Genomic DNA, 25,319 nt, shown 5'->3' with positions numbered 1-25,319 from the left:
GGGTGGGGGGGGCACTATCTCCGATGCCTTCTTCCTGTCCGGGTCAAACCAGTTTCTCTATGCCTTTCCTCTATTCCCACTGATTGGCAAGGTCCTGGAAAAGATAGACGGACAAGGCCCGGGTCATTCTCATTACCCCGGGATGGCCCAGGCAGCATTGGTACGGGACCCTCATGGGCCTGGTGGTTGCTGTGCTGTGGCCTTTGCCATCCTGCCCAGATCTGCTCTCCCAGGGCTGCCTCCTCCACCCCAGCCTAACGGCACTCCACCTCACGGCATGGCTGCTCAATGGTTAGGTAAGGAGGAAAGGACATGCTCAGAAGGGGTTCAGCGCATTCTCCTAGAAAGCAGGCAGCCCTCCGCATGCCGAGTCTGCTTGGCAAAGTGGTCTCAGTTTTCCAGATGGGCGGACGAGCGGGACATTTCCCCAGTGACCACCCCGATCCAGCTTATTCTAGACTACCTCCTTCACCTTAGAGCCCAGGCCTAGCGCCCTGGTTAGTCAGGTGCACCTGGCGACCATATCAGCCTTCCATCTGCCGGTGCAGGGCCACACGATATTCTCCCATGCTACAACTGGTCAATTCCTTAAGGGGTTGAATCGTCTCTTCCCGTATGTTAGGCCCCCAGTTCGGCAGTGGGACCTAAACCTGGTGCTGGCTTGTCTCACGGGGCCCACGTTTGAGCCACTAGCCACATGCTCCTGGTCATGCCTCTTGTAGAAGGTAGCCTTCCTGGTTGCAGTCACGTCGGCTAGGTGGGTCTCAGAACTCAGGGCCCTGACCTCTGAGCCCCTGTACACGGTGTTTCATAAGAATAAGGTCCAGCTCTGCCAATACCCCTCGTTCCTCCTGCAGGTGGTCTCCGCCTGTCACATGGGTCAGGACATTTTTCTGCTGGTCCTCTGTCCCAAACCCCATGAATCCAGTGAGGAGCGCCATCTCCACACGCTGGATGTGAGACGGGGTCTGGCTTTTTACCTGGAGTGACCTAAGCTGTTCAGAAGGTCATCGCAACTATTCATCGCCTCAGCCAAGCACATGAAAGGTCGGCCGATCTCCACTCAGCGGCTCTCCAACTGTATCACCTCATGCATCCCGTACCCGTTATGACCTGGTGGGAAACCCTCCGCCGCCAATGGTAAAGGCACACTTGACTAGGGCGCAGGCTTTCTTGGCTGCCTTTTTGGCCCATGTCCCCATTCCGGACATTTGTAGCGATGCCGCGTGGTCTTCAGTTCACACGTTCACCTCGCATTATGCAATTGTTTCTCAGACCAGGGAGGATGCTGGGTTCAGCAGAGCCATTCTCCGTCCTGAGAGTTTGTGAACTCCTTCCCACCTCCAGCAGATATAGCTTGGAATCGCCTATTGTGGAATGCACATGAGCAATCACTCGAAGAATAAAAGACAGTTACCTTTTCCGTAACTGGTGTTCTTCGAGATGTGTTGCTCATGTCTATTCCACATCCCGCCCTCCTTTCTCTCTGTCGGAGTTGTCCGCAAGAATGAACTGAGGGTGGGGGGAGCACACAGTGCCCCTTAAACCGTGCCGATGAGGTACCACTCCAAGGGTCACTAGGGCAGTCCTCTATGGGCACTGCTTGGGGAAAAACTTCCAGCACCGGTGCACGTGACGAGCACGCACACCTATTGTGGCATAGACATCAGCAACACATCTTGAAAAACACCAGTTACAGGAAAGGTAACTGTCTTTTCTTGCTTCAGTAGCACGAGTTCAAGGACTTGAGAAAGACAAAGAAAATGGATATCTACAGTATGTAGAAGTCTCCTCTCCTGCCTTTCTGCCTCTTGTCTTTTTCTTCTTGTCAAAAAAAACCACCACTGCTAAAGTCATGTCCCACCGCTCTGAGGCTCCCACTCATTCACTTTCATTTAGAATTTCTCATTGGTTGCTAAAAACAAAAGCGTTTATTGTAAAAATATATATGTTGAATGGCTAGACCATTTTCCATCTTAATCCTGACCATCTAAAACTGTGAAGTTTTAAACTTAAACTAGTTCTAATTCCTTTAAGTGCATGCTGTGCAATATCAAATATTCTCAACTTTTTAAAAAAAATCCTGCCGGAGTTAAAGGCACACAGTACCTGGTAGGATCAGACTGTAAGTCTTTAAAACTTGAATTCCTGCAAATGCTCATACACCTTTCTTATAAGTCAGGGGTAGGCAACCTCTGGCACAGGTGCCGAAGGCGGCACGCGAGCTGATTTTCAGTGGCACTCACACTGCCCGGGTCCTGGCCACCGGTCTGAGGCGGGCTCTGCATTTTAATTTAATTTTAAATGAAGCTTCTTAAACCTTTTAAAAACCTTTTTTACTTTACATACAACAATAGTTTAGTTATATATTATAGAGTTATAGAAAGAGACCTTTTTAAAATGTTAAAATATATTACTGGCATGTGAAACTTTAAATGAGAGTGAATAAATGATGACTCGGCAAACCACTTCTGAAAGGTTGCCGACCCCTGTTATAAGTCCTTGCTAGTGGGAAGGCAGCAGACATCAGTATCACAAAAGAAATGTCATGAGATATGCTAGTGAAAATGTGAAATTCAGACAGATCTGGTAGTGATCTGCCTCACTATACGGTCTATGTATGTTTGCACCTTTTCAATGTTATGTTAGTGTACAAATGTGTAATATGTAATAGCCAAAACCCTGATAGAAACAGCATACAAGAACAATTGTATACTATATGAAGGTAAAGCACACTTCTATCAGATCTGTAGTTCTACCTTTATAAAAATGTTCGTTATCGTTGGTTACACTGAGAGCATAAGGAAAGAGCACATGTCTATCACAGCATGTGGTGTACCTCATCCACTGTGCTAAGTGCCCAAATAACAACTAAGTGGGTGAAAGAGATAATCGCTAGGCTCTCTAATGAACTCACACAGAAAAATTATGTTGCCTCACTCACCTTGTGTCTCTAATATCTGGGGATCAACATGGCTACAACAGTATAATCAGCAGTAAAAAATATCAAAATGCCATCTGAAATGGAAACTCCACAAAATGAAGAAAAGGAAGCCAAACTTAAGACATTTGCTTCCTGAGCCAAATGCAAGAAACAAATCATGATCACCAGAAGACTCACCATCTATAACCCTGAGAGTACTACATATAACTCCAAATATGCTGAAAAGGTCTGCAGAAGGAGTTCACATTTCAGTGTGGACTATTTCAGCTGGTGCACTGCTCAGTCTTGGCAGAGATAAAATTGGAGCACAGTATATGATGCGTTTCTTAAAGACTGAGATGCTGGATTCATGTGATTACAAGCGAATCCCAGATTTAATTTAAAAAAAAAAAATTTCTAGCCCTCATGGTGGCAGAGAAATGCTTTAAAAATGTGAATACTAAAGGTTATGACACCAGCATACAAACAGAAAGAACACAAGTTACTTTTTAAAATCTCATGATTTGTGAGGGCATGGCTCATGAATTTTGAATGTTTGAGCTTTGCAGTATAAGTTATCTCCTACAGAAGCATATTGGATGAGCACATCTATTCAGTGAGTAACAGTACTGAAATTCTAGATGGAAATGTACCTCTAAAAGAAATACAACCTTGCTGACCACAGAAAAATACTTTTCCAGAAAGCATTGCACTTTTGATATTGTACTCATCATAACTTCTAGTTGCAATCTAGTCATATATGAGTGTGTCAAGATTTGAAAGGAGCGGGGGGTAACCCTTAAAAACATAGTCCAGTATTATAGGTTTCAGAGTAGCAGCCGTGTTAGTCTGTATCCACCAAAAAAGAACAGGAGTACTTGTGGCACCTTAGAGACTAATAAATTTATTTGAGCAGAAGCTTTCGTGGGCTACAGCATCCGAAGAAGTGGGCTATAGCCCACGAAAGCTTATGCTTATGCCACAAGTACTCCTGTTCTTTTTCCAGTATTATAAAAATATAGAGAAACTGTGCTCCATTATTTCTCTAATGCTAAATCAATCAGGTTTTGACTTTTGCTGGGTTGGAATGAATGGTTAACATTTTAACTGTAGTTTTAGAAAATTTAAAAGCTAATTAGTGCTACCAGTTTAGCCAAGTTCAGTACATCTCTCTCAATACATAATTTGTTGACTACTTCAATGAGAACTTCTCAGATGATCCATTATTCTCACATAGATTTTTCCATCACTAAATTACGTGCTCATGGGCCTGAATGGAAAATGACTTGTAAAAAGCTGTTTTTCTTAAACAGTCTTTTTCAAAATTGAGACCTCTTGGTTACAAAGGAAAAACATCCTGAGTATATGAGATAGTAGCACTCATCCTTTTGAGTCAAAAGTTAAACAGGTTGGTGCAATAATATATCGTGCTGTAGGAGGTAATGCCTATCTGATTATATGAAACCCATATTTTGCTCACTTGTAATCCTTAAATATCTTGTGGCAGTTTTTGGAAGGAGGAAATGTATTAGCCACTGTATCCTAGATAAAATTTAACTTGGGCTATTATATTGAACCTACCTAAAGTCCCACAACAAGCTCAATTGAATTAGGAAAATTTATACATGCTTTACCTGGAAGTTTCCCTTCTTGGAGTAATGAAGCCTACAGATCCAACCCACCTTAATGAGTTGTTAATTTGTGAAAAAAAACTGGATTACTGATTGGTACTCAATTTGTTTTTCATTTAATTCCTTGTTCTGCAGAAGGATTGCTACTGTTTAGTCTTAATGCTTAGTTTAAGATTCGTTGCCGATATACAGTGGACTTGCTTTACTGTGCAAATATCTCAAGTGGTGAGCTTTTCAAAGGTGGAGCCGCCCTTCCTCTGCCATTGATTGGCGACTCTGGTCTGCCTCTTAGGTTGTATATAGCAGAGATTCTGTAACATCATGGATCTGTGGACCTCATCTCAGATAAGAGAGACTACTTCTTAGTCTTCTGTCTCAAACTGCTGGGTAATATTGCTGTTCCCTGCTCAGTAGTTGCTGTGTTCCTCCGCACAGGTGACTAGTAAAGCCCTCTCTATTCGTGTGCAGTTCTTTGAGATAAAAGGTACTAAAGAAGTACATACAACTGCATGTGTGTATTTATTTATAGACGTTATGTGCCTCAGAAAACAGCCATTAAAAGACAGGTCAATACAATGCAAATGACAGACAAAACAGGAATTATAGGGAGGACTGAAGGACATATTACAAAAACATGACTCATTTTTTACGTATAGCTGTGTGTGGTTGTACATGGCTTTGTGGTTTGAATGCTTCTGTTGGCTTTTATTATCATGTGAACATATTTTCTTTTGGGAGTCTTCGTCATAGCTTATGCACAATGTGCCTCATGTGGCCACAATTCATCAGCAAATTTGGTCCACTGGTTGGATTATTAGCTTCCCTGGCCCGGGTACTGATAGGGAGTGCGACATGAATGCTGATCCATTACCCCCCCTTGCCCCGAGGAAGTGATATGAATGAGATGATAATGGAAGTTTGTTGGAAGGGAGCTATAAGGTTCTTATTCTGATCATAGGTACTGTTGGATGGTTAGGAAACCACTGCTGTGTCTGAAAGGTATTTGAGTAATTCGTGTCAGCATTGACAGCGCTGCCGTGTGGCACATATCTAAGTGATTCTTATGCATATGGCAGCCTTATCATGCATCTAGCAGCTCAGCTGGGATGTCACATCTGGCTGAGCTGGGGGAAGACTGCAGGCATGTGTCTTCTGACAGCTACAGTGTATAGTACTGGGGCAACAGCTGAGCAGGCAGCCAGAGCTGCTCCTCTTTTGCTGCTTTCCTTGTTTGCTCAGAGACAGGAACAAGTGGCTGGGAAAGGACAGTGAGTGTCAGAACAAGTCCCAGGCTTTCTCCCCTGCCCCTAAGCTGGCTGTATCAGCCCTGCCGCTGTCCCCTTCCGTTCTCCTTTTCTCCTCTCCCCCCGCTGCACTTCGTATGCGGCTCCAAAGTTGCCTTAATGGTACTCTTTTGACTTAATACTTTTGACTGCCAAGTATCATGTAAGAATTAAATTTTTATTTTTTTCTCCACTGTTCTAACCTGAAAAACAATTTAATTCCACACCAAACTTTCTGCTGTTCATTACTCCTATTTATTGAGCTCCAACAGTGTCCTCACCACTGTTTAAGCATAGGAGCTGATTCCCTTTAACCATGCAAAAAGTCCTGTTAGGCCTTACCACCAGCATAACTCCACTGAGCTCAGTGGAGATATTCTTGTCACCGGTGTCGGAGGCAATCAGACATATAGATTTCAGTGAGACTACTTGCATGTGTAAGGGCTTCCAGATCAGACCCATGCTCTTGTCTAAATATGATTTTGAAAGGTGCTTACTTAGTTTAAAATTAAACAGGAGTTTTAAAAATTACTTTGTGCTTCAACATTATTGCTATTGATACCAAAACTTGCAGTTTATCCATTTACTGCTGCCACAGAGACTACAATATTCTTTCTTCAGTGAAAGCAGCGAGGAGTCCTTGTGGCACCTTAGAGACTAGCAAATTTATTTGGGTATAAGCTTTCGTGGGCTAGAACCCACTTCATCAAATGCATGGAATGAAAAAAACAGTAAGCAGCATATATATATAAGATGGCAACTTCCATCTTTTCATGTGCTATAGTATATATTTTGCTTACTGTTTTTTCACTCCATGCATTTGATGAAGTGGGTTTTAGCCCACGAAAGCTTATGCCCAAATAAATTTTAGTCTCTAAGGTGCCACAAGAACTCCTTGTTGTTTTTGCTGGTACAGATTAACACGACTACCACTCTGAAACCTTTCTTTAGTGAGTTTGGATGGTGATTCAGAAGTTCAAAGGGATAGATTTAGTATGTCTGTCAAAAGTGTAAATGAATATTACAGTTATGTTCTGTTGTTTATTTTCTCTTCAGATCTCATTAATGGAGCCCAGGAACAGTGTGAATTGCCTCCTATGGATGGCTTCCCTCATTGCGAGGGCAAAATAAAGGTAATTGTGGTCTTCTGTTAATCTTTGTGTACATGTTATGTTTTTAAAATCTTGTCTGTTGAAAGAGGCCATTGTTGAAACAGTTGTAGATTTATAGATATAAGCAATTGAGATAAAAGCAGAATTCACTGAAGACAAGTACAGATTACATGCCATTATGGCACTTCTTACATCAGTGGTCTCCAAACTTTTTTGAGCACGCGCCCCCTGTTCCAGGCTGAACTGTCGAAGCGCAAAAAAAAATAAAGGGCACGGCTTGGACTCCTGGCTGAACTGCCGAGGGAAGGGAGGGGGAAAAAAAAGAGGACTCCCGAACGAACTGCCGGGGTGGTGGTGGGGAAACGGACTCCCAGCCGAACTGCCGGGGGGGAAGGGGAGCCGCTCTGACTCCCGGCTGGACTGCTGGAGGGGGGGAGGGGGAGCTGCTCAGTCTCCCGGCCGGACTGCCAGGGGCGGGAGAGGGGGGGAGAATGGTGCTGCTCCAGCAGCGCTCTTCCTGCCGTGCACCCTGAAGGAGCCTCTTGCACACCCCCTGCAGGGATGCATGCACCCCATTTTGGAGACCACTGCCTTAAGTGAAGCCATTGTAGTATTACTGCTGGAAGAAAATGGATGATGTCCCTTGTTAAGGCATGGGATAAAACACCACACAGAGTCCCGGAGTATTTGGGAGGCTTGCTGTGTGTCATAGTATTCTGTCCCTTAATAGTTTGACTACATATCAGATGAAATTCAGAAATATTTAGGCCTCAGTCCTACACAAGTTTAGGTATGTGAATAATCATATACATGTGAATAATATCATTGAACTGTGTGCACAACCAGAACCATAGATGATAAACCCATTGGACTGAAGTCCTTGCCATATCTCTGAAGTGCCTACCTTGTTGTTGGCTGTGTATGTATATTTTAATTAGCAGATACTGAAAAATGTCAATTTCTTACTCAACCCAAAAACATTGAAAATTTTCAGTAATACCTGTTTTCTGGTAGAATTTTTTTCATTTAAAAAAAAAAAATACCTTGAAGGGCCAATGAAACTGATTAGTGATTTAAAAAACGTAAATTCTTCTTGCTTAATTCATAAAAATGAATGGGTCTGAAATATTAAAATTTGTTTCTGAAACTTTCAGATGTGATATATATTTTGATTATATACTTGGAATTTAAGGGCTTTTTTAAAATTTTCTACTAAATCAATAAGAGTACTTGGAAATAAATATTGATATTTATTGTGAATTCACTTTTAAAAAAAATCAAACTCTCCCTGCCCTATATGAACTCAGTGACTTCAGTTTTGAACAACGTAGATGAACTGGTTGCAAAACTGCTAAGTAATTTATGTCATTTGAATGCTAAATTGCTAATTTATAATCCTGAAGAGCAATTTATATTTGGTTACTTTTTCTGATGACTTTGCCAGGACAACTAATTCTAGGTAGTTCTTCATTAAATTTTTTTTTTTTTTTTAAGTGAATTCTTTGCTTGTGTAAAGATGCCAGACTGACAGCACTGGGGCCTGAAGTGATCTGTTTGAACAAAGAGCAAGTGCAACATGTCCAGAGGCAATGTAAGCAGCGCCATGCCACCAACATGCCTCAGTCTTGGTCTGGAGAGAGTATGCGAGTCACCATTCAGTCTTTGAAGTCTGTTCTTATATGGCTGCCAGTTAGTGCTTAATATAGTCATCCATGGTGACCGCATGTGGTGACCTAGCATTAGTGGCTTAAAAGAGATAATCAACTCATTTCTTATAGTCTGTGGTACAGTTTCCACAGCTTCTGTCACTACTGATTTTAGTCTGTTTCATCTCTTGACATAGCTTTTCCTCCTCCCAAGTTGAGTTCTGATGAAAACGTGGCTTTTTAAAGTTAACGGTTACACACAAGCATTAAACCTAACAGACTGGCTATTTTTGTTTTGTTTCAGTGGATGAAAGATATGTGGCGATCGGATCCATGTTATGCAAGTTATGGTGTGGATGGGTCGACATGCTCCTTTTTTATTTACCTCAGTGAGGTCAGTAAGTCTGTCTTGAAGTGCATAACACCTACCATAAGGGAGCACTAAAATGTCTCAGTATTTATGGATAATTACTTGTACAATTCATGTGGGAAAAGGAGAACAAATCTTGAACAGGAGTTCTATGAGGAGGTAGAGAGAAACTAAAATGATTTCCGAAGGGTGTTGCTAGTATTTAGAGCGCCCTAGGTATATCTGCCTTAGAGAATTGTACTGTTTTTGTTGGAGGTCCTGAAAATTCATCGCAGGTCTCATTTTATTGATCTCATGCAGCCCAAGTGAGTTAGTGGAAGGTGTACCAGAAGCAATACCTGGAGAGAGCCAGCGCCTAGCACCACCTCAAATTCAGTTTGCAGCTTGCACCAAAATTCTCTAGTGTAGTCAAAAGACTCTGTCAAGTCTTTGGCCTTTCATCGTTTCTGAATTCGATTAATGTCATTGTTCTCTATTAAATCTGCCAAATTATTAGTAACAGCTCTGTAATGATTCCAGACAGTGATGTGGTAAAAAGGCTAAAACTTCCAGAAATGAACAGATTAAGATTAATGAATGAAATGCTTTCAGTGGTTTTCTCCTTATGGAATTCAGTTGTTCTCCCCTCCTATATATACTGCATTACAGGAGTTAGGAATCTCCTTTAACTTGTAAGCCAAGGTTTCTTGAGTTCTTGGGTTTTTCTCTTGTAAAGTTTTGTTTTGTTTTAGTTTTTTTGTTTATTTTTGCATTGAACATAGGGCTTTGTCTTCTATGACTTTTGTCTCCAGCTTGTTTCTTCCTCCCATGTTGTTACCACTCCTTGTTTCACTTCTGGAAGGCAGGTATAATTTGCTGGCTAAAACACTATGTGGCAGGCACAGTTCCATTTCCAGCTCTGTCGCTGACTTCTTGTGTGACCTTGGGCAAGTCACATGATCTCTCTCCATCTTGCATTCCCTATCTATAAAATGAGCTGCCTACTCAAAGACACGTTTGTGAGCCTCAATCATTAATGCTTGTAAAGAGCTTTCAGATATGCTGAGAGAAATATAGAGCTGGAAGGGACCTCAAGAGGTCAACTACATCTTCTGAGGCAGGACATGTATACCCTGAACATCCCTGACAGGTGTTCTTCCAACCTATTCTTAAAAAACTCCAGTGATGGTGTCAAGGTTTTTTCCCCACTTTGAACATTAGGGTACAAGAAGTGGGGACCTGCATGAACCCTTTTAAGCTTAATTACTAGCTTAAATCTGATACGCTGCCACCAGCCAGAATTTAGTGTCTGGCATACTTTCTGTTCCCCCAAAACCTTCCTGGAACACAGATCCAAAACCCCTTGGATCTTAAAACAAGGAGAAATTAACCATCCCCCTCCTTTTCCCCTAGACTTTCCCTTCCTTGGGTTGCCTTGAGAGGCTTCACACCAATCCAAACTCCTTGGATACTTAAAACAAGGAGGAATTAACCATCCCCCCTCCTTTCCCCCACCAGTCCCTGGTGAGTTCAGACTCAATCCCTTGGATTTTAAACAAGGAAAAATCAATCAAGTTCTTAAAAAAGAAAGCTTTTAATTAAGAAAGAAAAGGTAAAAATTATCTCTGTAAAATCAGGATGGAAAATGCTTTACAGGGTACTCAGATTCATATAGACTAAGGGACACCCCCCATCCACCCCCAGCCTTAGATTCAAAGTTACAGCAAACAGAGGTAAAAATCCTTCCAGCAAAAAGACACATTTACAAGTTGAGAAAACAAACATAGACTAATCCACCTTTGCCGGCTAGTTACTACAATTTTGAAACATGAAAGACTGATTCAGAAAGATTGGGAAAGCCTGGATGTACGTCTGGTCCCTCTTAGCCCCAAAGCGAACAACGAACAAAACAAAAAGCACGAAAAAAGATTTCCCTCCACCAAGATTTGAAAGTATCTTGTCCCCCTGTTGGTCCTCTGGTCAGGTGTCAGCCAGGTTCACTGAGCTTCTTAACCCTTTACAGGTAAAAGAGACATTAACCCTTAACTATCTGTTTATGACAGATGGGGATTCTACAACCTGCTTTGGTAATCTAGTCCAGTACTTAATTATGCTTATAATTAAAAAGCTTGTCCTAATATGTAACCAAAATCTGCCTTCCTGCAGATTAAGCCAATTAATTCTTATTTTACCTTTAGTAGCCACGGAGAAAAATTGATCACCTTCCTCTTTATAGAAGCTCTTAATGTATTTGAAGACTGTTACCAGGTCCCCGTTCAGTTTTCTTTGCTCAAGACTAAATGTGCCCAACTTTTTAACCTTTTTTCATTTGTCAGCTTTTCTAAACCTCTTTATCATTTTTGTTGCTCTCCTCTGGACTGTGTCCAATTTTTCCACATCTTTCTTAAAGAGGGGTGCCCAAAACTGAACAGTTTTCCAGCTGAGGCCTCACTGATGCTGAGTAGAGTAGGATGATTACCTTCTACGTCTTAGGGCTTGTCTGTACTTAACAGCTAAATTGGCACTGCTGCAATCAATGCAGAGTTGTCGATTTAGCAGGTCTGGTGAAGACTTCTGTACTCCACCTCCCTGAGAAGCATAAGATAACTTACGTTCATTTACAGCTTTAGTGTAGACAAGCCCTTGCTTATGACACTTGAGTTAATACACCCCAGAATGGCGCTAGACTCTTTTTGCAACTGTATTATACAGTTGGCTCATGTTTAATTTGTGATCCATTATAACCTTGTTGGTAATCAATAATTAGTGATCAATAATTTGTCAATAATTAATAGCCAATTGATAAGCAATCATTGATAACAATTTTAACTGTGATTGTTTAGTGAGAGGTTGGATTGGTTTGATAACAAATCTTAGATGAGTCAGCTTTGGATGGATTTATTGATTAACACTTTGTAAAGACAGCACATATTCAGAGAAGCATACAGTTGCCATCAGCTGCAGAACACCTTCCCTGTAGTTCTGTGACAGACTGTGTGCCATTTTCAGATGGTCCTATCTCCCCTATGATTAAGGATAAGATTTTGTCACAGATATTTTTGGTAAAAGTCATGGACAGATCACGAGCAATAATGAAAAAATCACAGAAGCCTGTGACCTGTCCCTGACTTTTACTAAAAATATCCATGAGAAAATGGGGAGCCTGGGTAGCTGCAGGCAGGCTGGGAGCTCCAGGGGACCCCAACACCCCTGGGGGCTTGGAGCTCTAGGGTCCTCCTCCGCTGGCAGCTCCAAACTCCGGGGAGGCAGGGTGTCCGCCTGGCGGGGACCCTACAGCTCCAAGCCAGTGATGGCTGAAGTCACGGAGGTCTTTGGAAGTCACAGATTCCGTGACCTCCGTGACTAAAACACAACCTTACTTATAATATTGGGGCAATGATTCCTTTTATTATGTATCATTCTGATCCTTGTCTATTTTCTCTTTTTGGTACACACTTCTTAGCTTAAACTATTTCCAAGGTTCCCTGTTCCATTACAACGTTACAAATATCTCAACACTCGTTGGCTTGTCATTATTTATGCCCCTTTTAAAGACATTAGTGTTAGTCAATGTGAGTATCATGCAGTATTTGATTTTTCCGTTGCATATGTACCTCAGGTATTAAACGTTATACAAATCTTTTGCATCACAACTCATTAAGGTAATATTTTTATATATTGTTAACACTTTGGTACTTGTGAGAGATCTCTGCCTTCCTTGGTCATGCTACAACAAGCAGTTTTCTTCAAGTCTTCAAGTATTCTACATTAACAGTCTCTGACCCTGCAGATCTTACAGCATTTCCTAGCTGTGTCAAAGAGCATGCTCTTCGACGTACAGAGACTATGAAACTCAATATAGTTTATAGTACAAATATAGTTCGGGTCAGATGGCCAGCCCTGGACCATCACACCTAGTTGGAAACACTTTCACAGATTTTAAGGCCATTAAACCGTCTTGTCTAACCTCATGTACAACACATGCCATAGAACTTCACCTGGTTACCACTGCATTCAGTTCAATAATTTGTGACTCAAATATGTCTCAGTGAGTCATTGCTTTCAAATAAGATACAGTTAATCAGTAACATATTAAGCTATTTTATTGGGTGTGGAGCAAGATGGGTTTTATGCAGCATGTGTTCTTGGTGGGGAGGGTAAATCTTATATTTCAGCCTTTCACATCAGGAAGGATGAATGTGTATATAATCTAAATGGTAGACGAGGTGCCTAAAGTTTATTAGGTAACTATACATTTATAGATGCCAGGGAAATAAGGAAGAAAATAACTGAGTCATTTACGAATTGCATAATTAACCCATTATGGGTGTAAGTCAGTATCAAAAAGTTTATACAAATATATAATTTTAGATATGTTTAACTTCCCTCTATTTTTATAAATAGGCTTTTCTGCTACCTGAAATATTTTGGAAAATTAATTTATTTTTCCTTTCACTAAAGAGGAGATTTGTTCAATGGTGCCTTGTACCAGACACCATATATTTTTAATATCAATTTGTACATGTTGCTTCCATTGTAATTACTGTGGTAGCTTAAGAGATTAAGTGATTGACAAGGATTTAGGCTGTTTGCAGACTTTTATTTCAAATGACTTTTTAAGTAACACTGAATTTGTGTGATTTTTGTGTTCATAGTGGAACAGAAGAACAGTTCTTTACTGGTCAATTTGTTTTTGTATTTAGGGAAGAACTGACAGAAAGGTCTTTGCCTTTTAGAGTTCTCCCTTAACAGTATGTAAAACTAATATTGGTTGAACATGTTATTAACCTTGAGTTTAAATTCAGCATACTTAATCCCATGATTAATGCCATGATTAATGCCCAACAGCAAAGGTTGAAAGCTTAAATGTTTGTGAATGCAAGCATGAAATGAAATTCTAATAACCACTACAATGGAGTGGATTTATGAGCTGCTAAAGATAACTTGGAAATGGTGTTGCACAGAATAATTTGTCAAAGTGGGCCATGATGGAGAATTGATGGTTTATGATATGGGTAAAAAGCTGAATGATAAATTTGGCTACAGAACTCTGAGTGATGGGTAGGGGGAAGACGGCAGCCACCTTAAAATATTAAAATTCATTACTGTAGAAGGAACAAAAGTTGTTTTTTAAAGGTTTTTTCAATTCCACCTTAAAGGTCAGTGTATAGAAATAATGTAATTGATTACACACATGCAATATGTTGGAAATGACAAAACATAGATAGATAAATAGATTAGACCTGGGTATATTCTCTCCTTGTTCTCTAACAGCCTCTGTAATCTAGTATGACAAGCATGTACTTTTTTTCAGATCTCTCCTCAGAATGCACTGCTTTCATGAAGCCCCCTTCTGTAGTAATATGATTTGTATTTATAGATCTCAAAACGCTTTACAAAGGTACCTACATATCACGCTTCACTTTAGACAGTGAAACCGGGGCAGGAAAGTGAAGTGACTTGCCCAATGTCATGCGGCAGCTTAGAGGCACACCTAGGATTTAGAGCTGGTTGGAACATTTTTGACAAAAACCAGTTTTGTTTGTGAAAATCCTAATAATTTCAGTGGCATTTGTTACAGAAATTAATTTTTAAATCAGAATTTCCATTTTTGAATATTTTGCTCTGGAAGGATTGCGTTTCAACATGAAATTTTTAAGTTGAAATGTATTTTTTATTTTTACATTTTCATTACATATCAATAGTAATAGTACATAATGATGTCAAGTCTTGTCGTATTATGCACTACTGTTACTGTCAAAATATGGCATAATACAATAATTGATATCTTCTGTTAGTTTATATTATTTTTAAAATCATTAAGGGCAACTGCTGCTTAGTACCAAATTAAACATCTTATTTTCTATGTTGGTGTCTCCTCTTTGTGTTGTAGTGAAACAGTGTGACCCTTCGATCTAGAATATAAGATAAACCCTCATTGTGTTAATCAGAAAAGCAGCAGTTTTCAATATCCTAATGATAACTTGGAGTTGTTTTTCTAGGATGCTGAAAATAGTTGCTCCTCTAACTTGAAAAATAATTAAACATTCTCGGTATTAGGGACTAAATATGTCTGTCTTTGGGATAAAAACTCACCCTTTTAACAAAAAAAATTGGCTTGTTTTCTGAAACATAATTTTTCACTTACGTTTTACTGCATACAGTCACTGATTCAGCTCTGACTTTCAGGGATGACTTTGCTTCTGGGCAAAATGATGTCTTTGGAAATTCATGATTTATTCAGTGGAAAAACTGTATTTCCATTAGGGAATCACAGATCTCATCATAAAATTGTAAGGAATAATTTTTCATAGGGTTTTTTATTTAATTTTTTGCCCATTGCCCACTGAGTTTTTATTTCATGCAGCCCTCTTTAATCTTCACCTGTTTACTAGCTTCCTTGTGGGGGCACTAATGCCATCTTTGAAGCAGCCTTTTTGCTTCATTTAGAAGCCAGCCGATAGCTGTGAGGTGATTTGTATTTCTTTCCAGCTTTAGGTAATGTCAAAACAGCATCATGAAAACTACTCAGACAAACTTGGTTAAATAAATTTCAGTCTGAGACTTGTAGGAAGAAAATAATAGGCCATAACTTCACTGGATTTCTGTAACACTTTGTGCTTAAATTACATTTGACACTCCTTTAGTGGGCACTGACCACTAGAAGGTGATAACCATATTCAATATCTAATGGAGAGGAAGGATGATTCAGTAGTTTGAGCATATTAGCCTTGGATTTGGTTCAATTCCTTGCACCACCAAAATTTCCTTAGTCGCTCTCTGCCTCGGTTTCCCATCTGTAAAATGGGAATAGTGCTTGTCTACCTCACAGGGGCATTGAGGATAAATGTTAACAAATGTTAGATGCCCAGATGCTATCGTAATGGGCATCTAAGGTGGATCACTCATCTGTGCAACGGGGGCATAGCCATGGGTGGGCCTGGGTGGGCCAGAGTCTCACGAATCCGTGGGCTGGGACTCCCACCCCCAGCTCGGTGTCCATCAGCTCAGCCACATGGTGCATCCCTCTCCTGCCAGCACCACATTCTGTTGCCTCAGTCTCCAGCCCCTAGTGATGGGGTCAGAGACCGGGGCAGTAGTACATGGCACTGGCAGGAGAGAGATGTGCCACGTGATTGGGATAACAGACCCAACCCGGGGGTGTGCGGAGCTCGAGCCTCGCTGGGGTCCCCCTCCGCCCTACAGGTGCACTCCGCAGCTTGTGTGCCCTGGGCAGCTTCTCTTCAGGTGCCTGCTGAGCGGTAGGAGCTGGTTGGAGGGGGTAGGGAGAAGGGCTCCCCCCCATCCCTCCTATTGCCCTTCCCAGGGCATTGGATCCCTCCTGCCCCCTGTCTCGATCCTTCCTTCCACCTCTCTCACCCACCTGAAAGCCGTGGCCTACCCACCTTTCCCATCCTAGCTGCACCACTGGTGTGCAAAGTATTCTAAGAAATGCTTTTTGAGCTTTATTGAAGGGCAGATATTTACAAAGACGCTCTCATGGTAGGTAATGTGGCTATGTGTTGTGGGCCATTGGAGAGGAACATTTGTGTTGCAATTCCTGAAGAAATTAAACTTTCCCTAAGGCTAATTTGTGGCAGGTGATTTTTAGAGCAAGTCACTTAGCCTTTCTGTGCCTCAGTTCAGTTCTCTATTCAGTGGGGATAATAGCACTTCCCTGCCTCACAGGTGCTGAGAATAAATATATAAACGATTGTGAGTCTCTCAAACACTACTGTAATGGGTGACTTAAAAGTACAATAGAGGATTTGTTTTTCAATTCACATACTAGACATACACCATTACTTCTCCGTTCTTAGCATTTTCTTCTCCAAGTCAGTTAAAAGATCCAAATAGAAATGCTGATCAAGAAAATCGGAAAGGCTGCAATTACCATAAATGTGTGCAACAGAATCATATGGTAGCTCAGTCGTGGACCATTTGCTTTCAGCTGCTGCTGTCTCCTTTTTAAAAGGGATCCAGAGCTATTAAGGTCTGTAACAGCCATGTCCAGAAAATGGCTGTTTCCACAGCGTGCTTCAAATCTGTCTGTATGAGTTGTACGTTTAATTCTACTTTATTAGCTTGCCATCTGCGATTGCTAAGGGGGGCTGAATACTCCCTACAGTGGATAATCATCATTGGCCAAATGTTGAACACGATTATTTCCAACTTCTGAAATGGAGATTGGTCAGGGCATACTTAGATAAGCCACATCTCTGATAGGAGCAGCCTTGTAACACCAAGTTCTCAATGTTCTCCTCTGCCTGGCTTCAACAATGCCTTGTAATGCTTAATATACTCCTCCTTCCACCAACTATGCATCGCCTTTTTAAAATCCTTCCACGGGACTGGCATAAGTAACCAAAGGGGAGCTGTTCATTGCAAATAAGGACTTCCTACAACATCTGAGATCCACTGGAACAATGGCACTACTAATATCGAATGAAATTTGTGTGTCCAAGAGTCAAAGCTTTCTCTTCAAATGGCCCACAACTCATTGTTAGAAAAGACCAGAATGAAGATGATTCTCAGTGTTTAGAGAACAAAACATAAAACGCAGTTCTTCATCTAGCCTCTGCAGTCACCTCACCATCATTCCATTTAAAAAGAAAAAGATCATCACCTTTTTTACTGAATTAGGGAAGGAGAACTGGCTGCATTTACCTTTGTGTTCCTTTCTGTAAATTTATAAGCCTCTCAGATGCCACAGCAATGGGCAGGGTTATAAAAAAAAAAACTAGCTACATTCTTCACTGCTCATCCAGTAGCTACAGAAATCTTGAACCCAGAATGCATTTCTGAGGGAAGCTATTTGAGTAGATGCAAGCTGCAAAACCAGTCCAAAATAAATAGTCTGTATTAAACCTTGCAGAAAACAATAAGGCTGGTCAGCAAACTGCATGGAAGTCAAACTAATTGTGGGAGATGATTGACAAAGTAAATAACACCTCATAATATTGAGTATCAAATATGATATCAGCATGGACACCTGATTATTATTTTTATCTATTATAGTAGATGCTACGTTATAGCCATTTGGGTCCCAGGATGTTAGAGAGATAAAGTGGACTAGGTATTATCTTCTATTGGACCAATTTCTGTTGGTTAGAGAAACAAGAAACCGGGAGTGAGTACATTTCCCAAACTTGAAGAGCAGCTCTGTGTAAACTTGAAAATTTCTCTCTCACCAACAGTAGTTAGTCCGATAAAAGATATTACCTCACTCACCTTCTCTCTCTGGTATATACTAGGGTCCTTTACTAGGACAGAAGCCCATTATACTGGTCACTGTACAGACCCATACTAGGATAGACCCTGACTCAGCTATAACAAAAAGCAGAAAGGAGCAGGGGAGTGAAGAGTAGGAGAATAAGTGCAGTAAGTGCAGGCATTAACACAGGTCACCATTGTGCACAGCAGAGTTTTTTGCATCCATCACCAGGAGAAGATGTAGCAAGAGCAGTCAGTATGTCATATAGTATCATTGGGTTCACATGACACAACAGAGAGGAATTTGCTTGTATGAAAAGGCCAATGACATAATATTCAAACTTTTTTCCATTTGCACCATATTAATCTAGTTTTTCTAGTAACTTGTATTTTCTTTTAGGGGAAAAATAAGCCTCTAACATATTGATGTTTCAGAGCTCAGATCTCCCTATTACTACCCAAACATTCTTAATGTAATTACTGATGTCCCAAATGATGAAAAAATATTGATTCTACATATTTCTTATAGGCAGGGCTAGTAAAAGTCAACAGCGTGTTAAGACCCATATATAGGGGACAGCAGCTCATGTATTTTTGATTTCTGCAGTAGAAAGCTGTACATTCTTGTGGACTCCCTTTCTTTTCCTAGAGCTCAGCATGTCAACTTAAAACTTTGAATGTGGCCTGATTTCTCTCCCCCACCACAAAGATGGCACCTACAGCCCTTTGAACTGAGGGGCAAGGTTCTCTAATATGGGTAAATTGTCTGGTGCCACTTTCTGAATTGCAGAAGGCAATGTTTACTTGCTTACTGGTCATTTCCAGAGCATTAACAGAAAATTTCAGTTCACTGCTGCTGAATACCTAGTGTGTGCGCAATCCTGCTTCCTTCGCTCTGTTGCAAGGATTCACCAAGTTCTAAATGTGTTTTTCTGCTGGATGAGTTTTGGCTTGGATCAGTGGTGGAATTTGTTAATGTCTGTCTGCAAAACAAGGCCTACGATCTTGGTGTCACTTTTGATCCTGCTTTCCCCCTTTCCTGCGTATTCTGGCCAATGCTAAATCTCAGTGCCTACCTGGTTAAAAAATACAATTGTTTAGCAAAGCCAAGCTGATTTGTGTGTCTGAGGTTGCAAGAATGGAAGTTTCTAGTATGTTTTCACTAGTGCTTTTGCAGCATGTGTTAATTAAAATTACGAACTATTACTACAATTTCCAGCATCTTTCCTGAGTTTGAGTGTAATGAAGAGCCAGGCATTTCCCAAGGGGGAATTGACCCCATCACCACTTTCAGACACTCTACTAAATATGTTGAATGAAGGAGGCCCTAACGTTTGTTTGAATGCTCATATATAGATTGGGGAACCCAGCTGGGTTGGATTTTTTTTTTTTTTTTTTTTGCTCCTTAATGAGGTTATGGTTTCTACTAAATTATTTTTGTGTAATTTGCTTTTGTAAGTGATCTTTTTACATGCTATTTCGCTTAAGCTACTCACCTACTGATTTTGAGTTGACTGCTTTCAGAACATACAGTAGGTTTGAGCAAGCTAAACATGGCTATAACAACATTGCAAATATGTTAGTCCCAGGATAGGAGTGAGACAAGGTGGGTGAGGTAATATCTTTTACCTTACCCTCCTTGTTTATCTGTAGGCTAAATATTGCATTTATTTTGACTGTTGTTGTAAACACAGGAGCATAACAACAGCAACACTGACTTCTGCTCCCATGAAATTCCTACCACAAGCCCTGTTAGTGATGATATCCTAGCTGGCCAGCACACTCTTGCTCTCTCCTCTCCCCAATACATGTCCAGGTATCTTGGACCTTTAGTGCCTTCTCTCCAATAGTGTTGAGAGTTGGGCAGACAGCACACACGTTCTTCCTTCTCCACAACATCATCAGTAAACCAATCGTTTTGGCCTCAGTGCAGCTTAAGAACCCTTCCACTCTGCAGATCTTAAATTGAAGAGCAGGAAGATGCTGTACTAACCAGCCATTATACAAGCAGCAGTGACTACTTGAGCTGCTACCAGAATACAATGGTAGCAGTTACTGTCATGGTTCCCCCGTCATTATAGTCACTCAGTCCTTGTGGTTACCTTTCCTTTGTCTTAACATTGATGTGTGGTGCCATTTTATTGTTAAACGCATGCATTTTCCTGTGTTATCTGCACCTCTCCTGTTACTTCCCAACAAGCCTCCTCACTGGCAGTATAATGTTTCTTGTCTAGACTGATACAGGAGAACTCAAATGTACAGGATAGAATACTTTGACCCTATTTTTAAATCCATCCCTATAGTTTTATAGCCATGTCCTTGGAACTGGGTAACCTATTCCAAACTATTTTATTATTATTCCTTTTTTCCCTAATAAAAAGCAAGCAGCTATTGAAAATGACCTTCTTTAAACTATATTTAAGATATGAGTAGAATTTTTTCTATATCTTAAGTTTTCCCCTGATATCCATTTATACAGCAAAGCATTTTTGATGTCTTTTCCTGGGAAGACACATCATAACAGTAAATGTCTTTGTTTTAGGCTGACTTCATATTCATCAATCAAGCTGTAGAGAAGTATAACACAAATGAAATACAAGAGAATTTGATAAAGTTGCACATGTTGAAAGCAGAACAAAAGAACTTTTCCATCCATTATTTTTGCAGGTTGAAAACTGGTGTCCTCATTTACCTTGGAGAGCAAAAAATCCTGATGAAGAAACTGATCAAAAAGCAATGGTGAGAGCAGTGGTGATTTTGGCTGTGCCTTAAAACCTATTTAAATGTTCAGTGAAATTGTCCAACAGATTCATTTTCATTGTTCAGCTTATTACTTACTGTATAGGCAAGGAAGCAGTTTGTGAATCAGACCACAGACAAAAATTGGAAGCTTATACCCTGTAAATGCCAAGGAGTATATTAACACTAGAGTCCTCCAGTCATATTCCTACTCTTTGGAGAAAGTTACGATTGAAGCTACATACTTGCATTTGACGCAGTTTTCCTCCATTATTGCCTTAAGTTACAATCGTGAGTCCAAGTCATACAAAGACTTGTGCACCGAGTAGTCCCATTTAAGTTAATGGGACTTTTGCAGTGCATAAAGTTTAAGCACGTATACAAATCTTTGCAAAATTGAGGGCTTCATATTGCTGGATAAAGTTAAAAAGGTGCTAACTATCTTCTGTGGCCATTCAGAATTGGTGTAAACTGTCCATTTAAAAAAAAAATTGATGGCTTTATGCACTGCAAGCTTTCTCTAGTCATAGCAATAATGTCTCAAGGGCCAGAGTCTCAGCAAATGGCTCGTACACTTGATTGTATTTTAGTTTTATATCAGCATTTTTATTCTTCCTAAAATTTGGTTTTTCTTCATATGTTCCAGACAGTGGCATAGCCAGGTTTTCAGTGTAGGGGGAGCAAACATAAAAAAGGTGCCCTCCCTTGGCTGCTCCTCTGACCAAGCCCCCCGACCGGACCTCCTCCCCCCTGCTCACCTTCCCTCTTGCGCCGCCGCCTGTCCCCGGCCTGCTCCCAGCACTCGACATGCTCCACACGGGGCTCACCAGCCAGGTGGCCTTAAAGGCACAGGGGCCCTTTTGCCTCCCCCTACCCGCCGCATTAGCAAGGGGTGGGGAGTGTTTGGCCACCGAGCCCTGAGCCGAGGAGCCAGCCCCATCGCTCCTCCAGCCACGTCTGCCGCCCCCGCATGGCTCCTCTGGCCGTGCTGCTGGCAGAGCCAGCCGGCAGGTGCCGCTTGTGCGCTTGCCACCCTAAGAGGAAGCGGCTGCTTCCACTAAACCCCGCTAGCTATGCTATTGGCTCCAGAGCTATAAACTTTATTTGATTGTAAAGCACTTGTGTATACATTAGGGTAATTGATGGCCTATATATGAACATTGTTAACCTGACAGTGGATATAGGATGCCTCCATTCTGCAGAATCAGTTGTTCTTAGATTAATCTGTTCTAGCAGAAGGACTGTTTCCAGTTAAGGCTGCTTTCTTAATGTTGTCACGGCTGACTTCTTCTTTCTTTGGTCATTCATGAAAAATAATTGTAGTGCCTTGGGGCTACTTCTCTTTTGTTTCTAGTGCATTTTAATCATAGATTATCTGAGGTAGAACCACTTAGGCTCACTTTATAATCACATAATCAAAAACAGAACTACAATACTGTACAAATAAAAATCCTTTCTGAGCTCTGCATAAACTCATGACTTTGGTACTTTCCCAGGCTATAAGGTAGTAATAAAAATAACTGAGACTTCTATAGTGATAGTGGTTTCCAGCCAAAGGTCTTTCTAGACTTTATAAGTGTTAATTAAAGCCTTAACCACCTGTGAGATAGGTGGTATATTTTTCTTCATTTTACAGATGGGGGATGTGAAGCACAGTGTTTAAATGTGACAGATTGTCACTGAAGAAAATTACACTGTATGAAGTTCTGATTTTATTACTTAATGTTTAATTGAAGGCTGAAATTCATAGCAACTTTGATCTCCTCTACAAAATGATGTCAAAGCATGAAGAATTCCGATGGATGATGTTGCGCATCAGACGAATGGCTGATGCTTGGATTAAAGCAATTAAGTCGCTTGCAGAAAAGCAAAACCTGGAGAAAAGAAAACGAAAAAAAGTGAGTTTTTTATTAACTGCTTCTGGCAGTTGAAATCATAACAGCTTTTGGAAAGTGTGCTTGCCATCTAAGCAGTGCTTGAGGGGAAAGAGGTAAAAATTACTTACTCTCTTACTTGTTCTTACTCCTGTTTCCAAGAAGATCTCAGCGGGGCTAGTAGGTTATTTTGTGTGTAGGGGTTTTGGGAGAGAGGGGTTAGGGAGAGTGTGGGATTTTTTTAAATATACAGGTTGCTATGTGTCTGTGTTAGAGAAAGCAGAATCAAAAGAATATGCCTTATACTTGGAGCAAAAAGGTGTGTGGTGGGGGGTTGTGATGGTCTTTAGTTCTTGGGGGAGTTTGTGCCACAGTTTCAAACTGGTCCACAGAGACAAGATTTTCCCTTATTATAGATTGCACCAGAGGAGTGGAGTTATCGACCACTGTCTTCATCCCAGAGCTTTAGATGGATGGACTTTTAGATATGCTGGGCCCAGGCTATGGATTGCCGTGAAGATAAGGACTGAGATCTTGAATGTGAGAAATCGGTGTTGAGAACAGTGGACAGGTCTGATGTGTTGCTGAGGAGACGTTCTACAGCAATTTATATGAGTTGGCATTTCTTAAGCAATGAAGGCTTCATGCCCAGGTGTATTACATTTGTACAGTCCAACTGAGAGGTGATCGACATAAATAACTGAGGCCAGGTCATCATCTGCCAGGATGGAATTGAGACTTTTAGCTAATGAGAGACGATAGAAAGCATTCCTGCTATGTAAGAGTTTATCAGTGAGATATCCAAGAGGGCTCCTAAAGTAAAAACGGAATTGACCAATTACAGACCAAAGGAGACTTTAACTTGTCTGCAATTCTTCAAAATGCTTTCCTCTGTCAACTAGTATCACTTGTGCTCAGGTTCAGCTGTAGCCAGCTTCTCTTCATCTCTGAACTGATCTCATCCAATCACTGAGCCAAACTTGGTGATAGTCCTGTGGTCGTGTGTCATGAAGGATAGGTAGGGCTGTGTGTCATCTTCATGTTGGTGGTACTTGAGTCAGTGTTGTCTGACCAGTTCACCTAGTGGTTGTATGTAGTTGAAAAGGGCCAGAGAGGGAATTCATCCTTGTGGGATGACATGCAGTTTTCCATTTCTATTTGTTGGGTGCATCCCTCCAGGAAGGACTCGGACCATATCAATGTGTTGCCCTGGATTCCTGCCACCTCTCACAGACAAGACAACAGTATTTCATGATCGACTGTGTCAAATGTTGCGGAGATGACCCAGAAGATTAGAATGGATGTTGCCCTCAATCAACTAACAGGACACCATTCATGAGTGCCACTGAAATTATTTTAATTCCATGTCCTGGCCTGAAGCCAGGTTGTTCCAGGTCTAGAAATATTAGTTTCAATTAGTTGATCTTGTAGTTGGCCTTTAGCTAACTTCTCTATGAAGATAAATGGGAAGTTTGACATAGGGTGATATTTGGCTATGTCTCCTGAGTGAGTTTGCTCAGTTTTGGTCTGACTATTTTGTGTTTGAAGGAAGAAGGGAAGATTCGTCTCTGAGATGTTGACTATTTTGGTCAGGAATGGTACCAGCTGTTCATAACTATCTTGAGTCGAGATTCTTAGGGCATCCAGAACTTCTTGAGTGAACTGTTTAAAGTGTGGGAATGCAGCTGGGCTATTGGTTGGTAGGGATAGGCGGTGCAGATCCATGCTATTAGAGAATGTGCCAAGATGATCTTCTCATCGAAGTAGGATGATAGTTCTTCACAGTGCTTGGTGCTCAGTTATGATACAGGTTTGCTTTTTTACAAAGGTCATAAAGGATCTGGAGAGCCGCAGAGGAAAAATTCCCTCCATTGGGGTGGGGGAGCACCCTTATCACTCTTGTGCAGTCCAGAGTGGTTTGTGTGTACAGTCCTGTGAAGTAGCCCCAGAGAGAAACACGTCGTTTCCTTCTCAGCCGGAGTGTCGAGCTAGTGCAAGCATCTAATGAGAAAATATGGTCCTCCAAGAGCAAAAGAAATACTGACATGTCCTGTAATTAATCTTGACTTATTAGTCTTTAGACTCCTTTAATTTTTAATGGAAATTACTTAACATTCCAATGTTTGAATGATTAAAATGCTATCTTCACATATTGTATAAAATGTGAGTTAATTGTAATATTTTATTTTCTGTTCTCCTTCTTATAATCTTTTGACCTCAAACTTTATTGGGACAAAAAGGCAAATGCCTTTTTTTATATAGAATCATATTTTTTTCTCCATCTGTCTGCTTCCCCTCATTTTTAATGCATTTTCTTGTTGTGTAATCATATTGTTTAGATCATACCTGAGGATGTAAAAGATTAAAAAAGGCACTGCAGTGGTTTGTAAAAATGGTCTAAGGCCTTGGCTACGCTTGCAAGTTGCAGCGCTGGTGAGGGGGTTACAGCGCTGCAACTTACTCGGTGTCCACACTTACAAAGCTCAGCCAGCGCTGCAACTCCCTGTCTGCAGCGCTGGCTGTACTCCTGGTCTGCTACGGGTGTAGCG

The 25,319-nt window shown here is 41.0% G+C and overlaps 1 protein-coding gene across 1 annotated transcript in view; it reads left to right on the top strand.

The window, feature by feature from the left end:
* MGAT5 (alpha-1,6-mannosylglycoprotein 6-beta-N-acetylglucosaminyltransferase) overlaps positions 1 to 25,319 on the top strand; it is a 208,607-nt gene that overhangs the window by 98,046 nt on the left and 85,242 nt on the right. Inside the window, exons 4-7 of the mRNA XM_032782597.2 lie at positions 6,894 to 6,970; positions 8,900 to 8,989; positions 20,825 to 20,896; positions 22,633 to 22,794. Of these exons, the coding sequence (XP_032638488.1) occupies positions 6,894 to 6,970; positions 8,900 to 8,989; positions 20,825 to 20,896; positions 22,633 to 22,794 (401 nt within the window). The remainder of the gene's footprint in view (positions 1 to 6,893; positions 6,971 to 8,899; positions 8,990 to 20,824; positions 20,897 to 22,632; positions 22,795 to 25,319) is intronic.

The sequence above is a fragment of the Chelonoidis abingdonii genome, chromosome 10, assembly GCF_003597395.2.
Source record: "Chelonoidis abingdonii isolate Lonesome George chromosome 10, CheloAbing_2.0, whole genome shotgun sequence".
Lineage (NCBI taxonomy): Eukaryota > Metazoa > Chordata > Testudines > Testudinidae > Chelonoidis > Chelonoidis abingdonii.
Note: the sequence above shows the minus strand (reverse complement) of the source record. Positions and strands in the feature narration are given on the sequence as shown.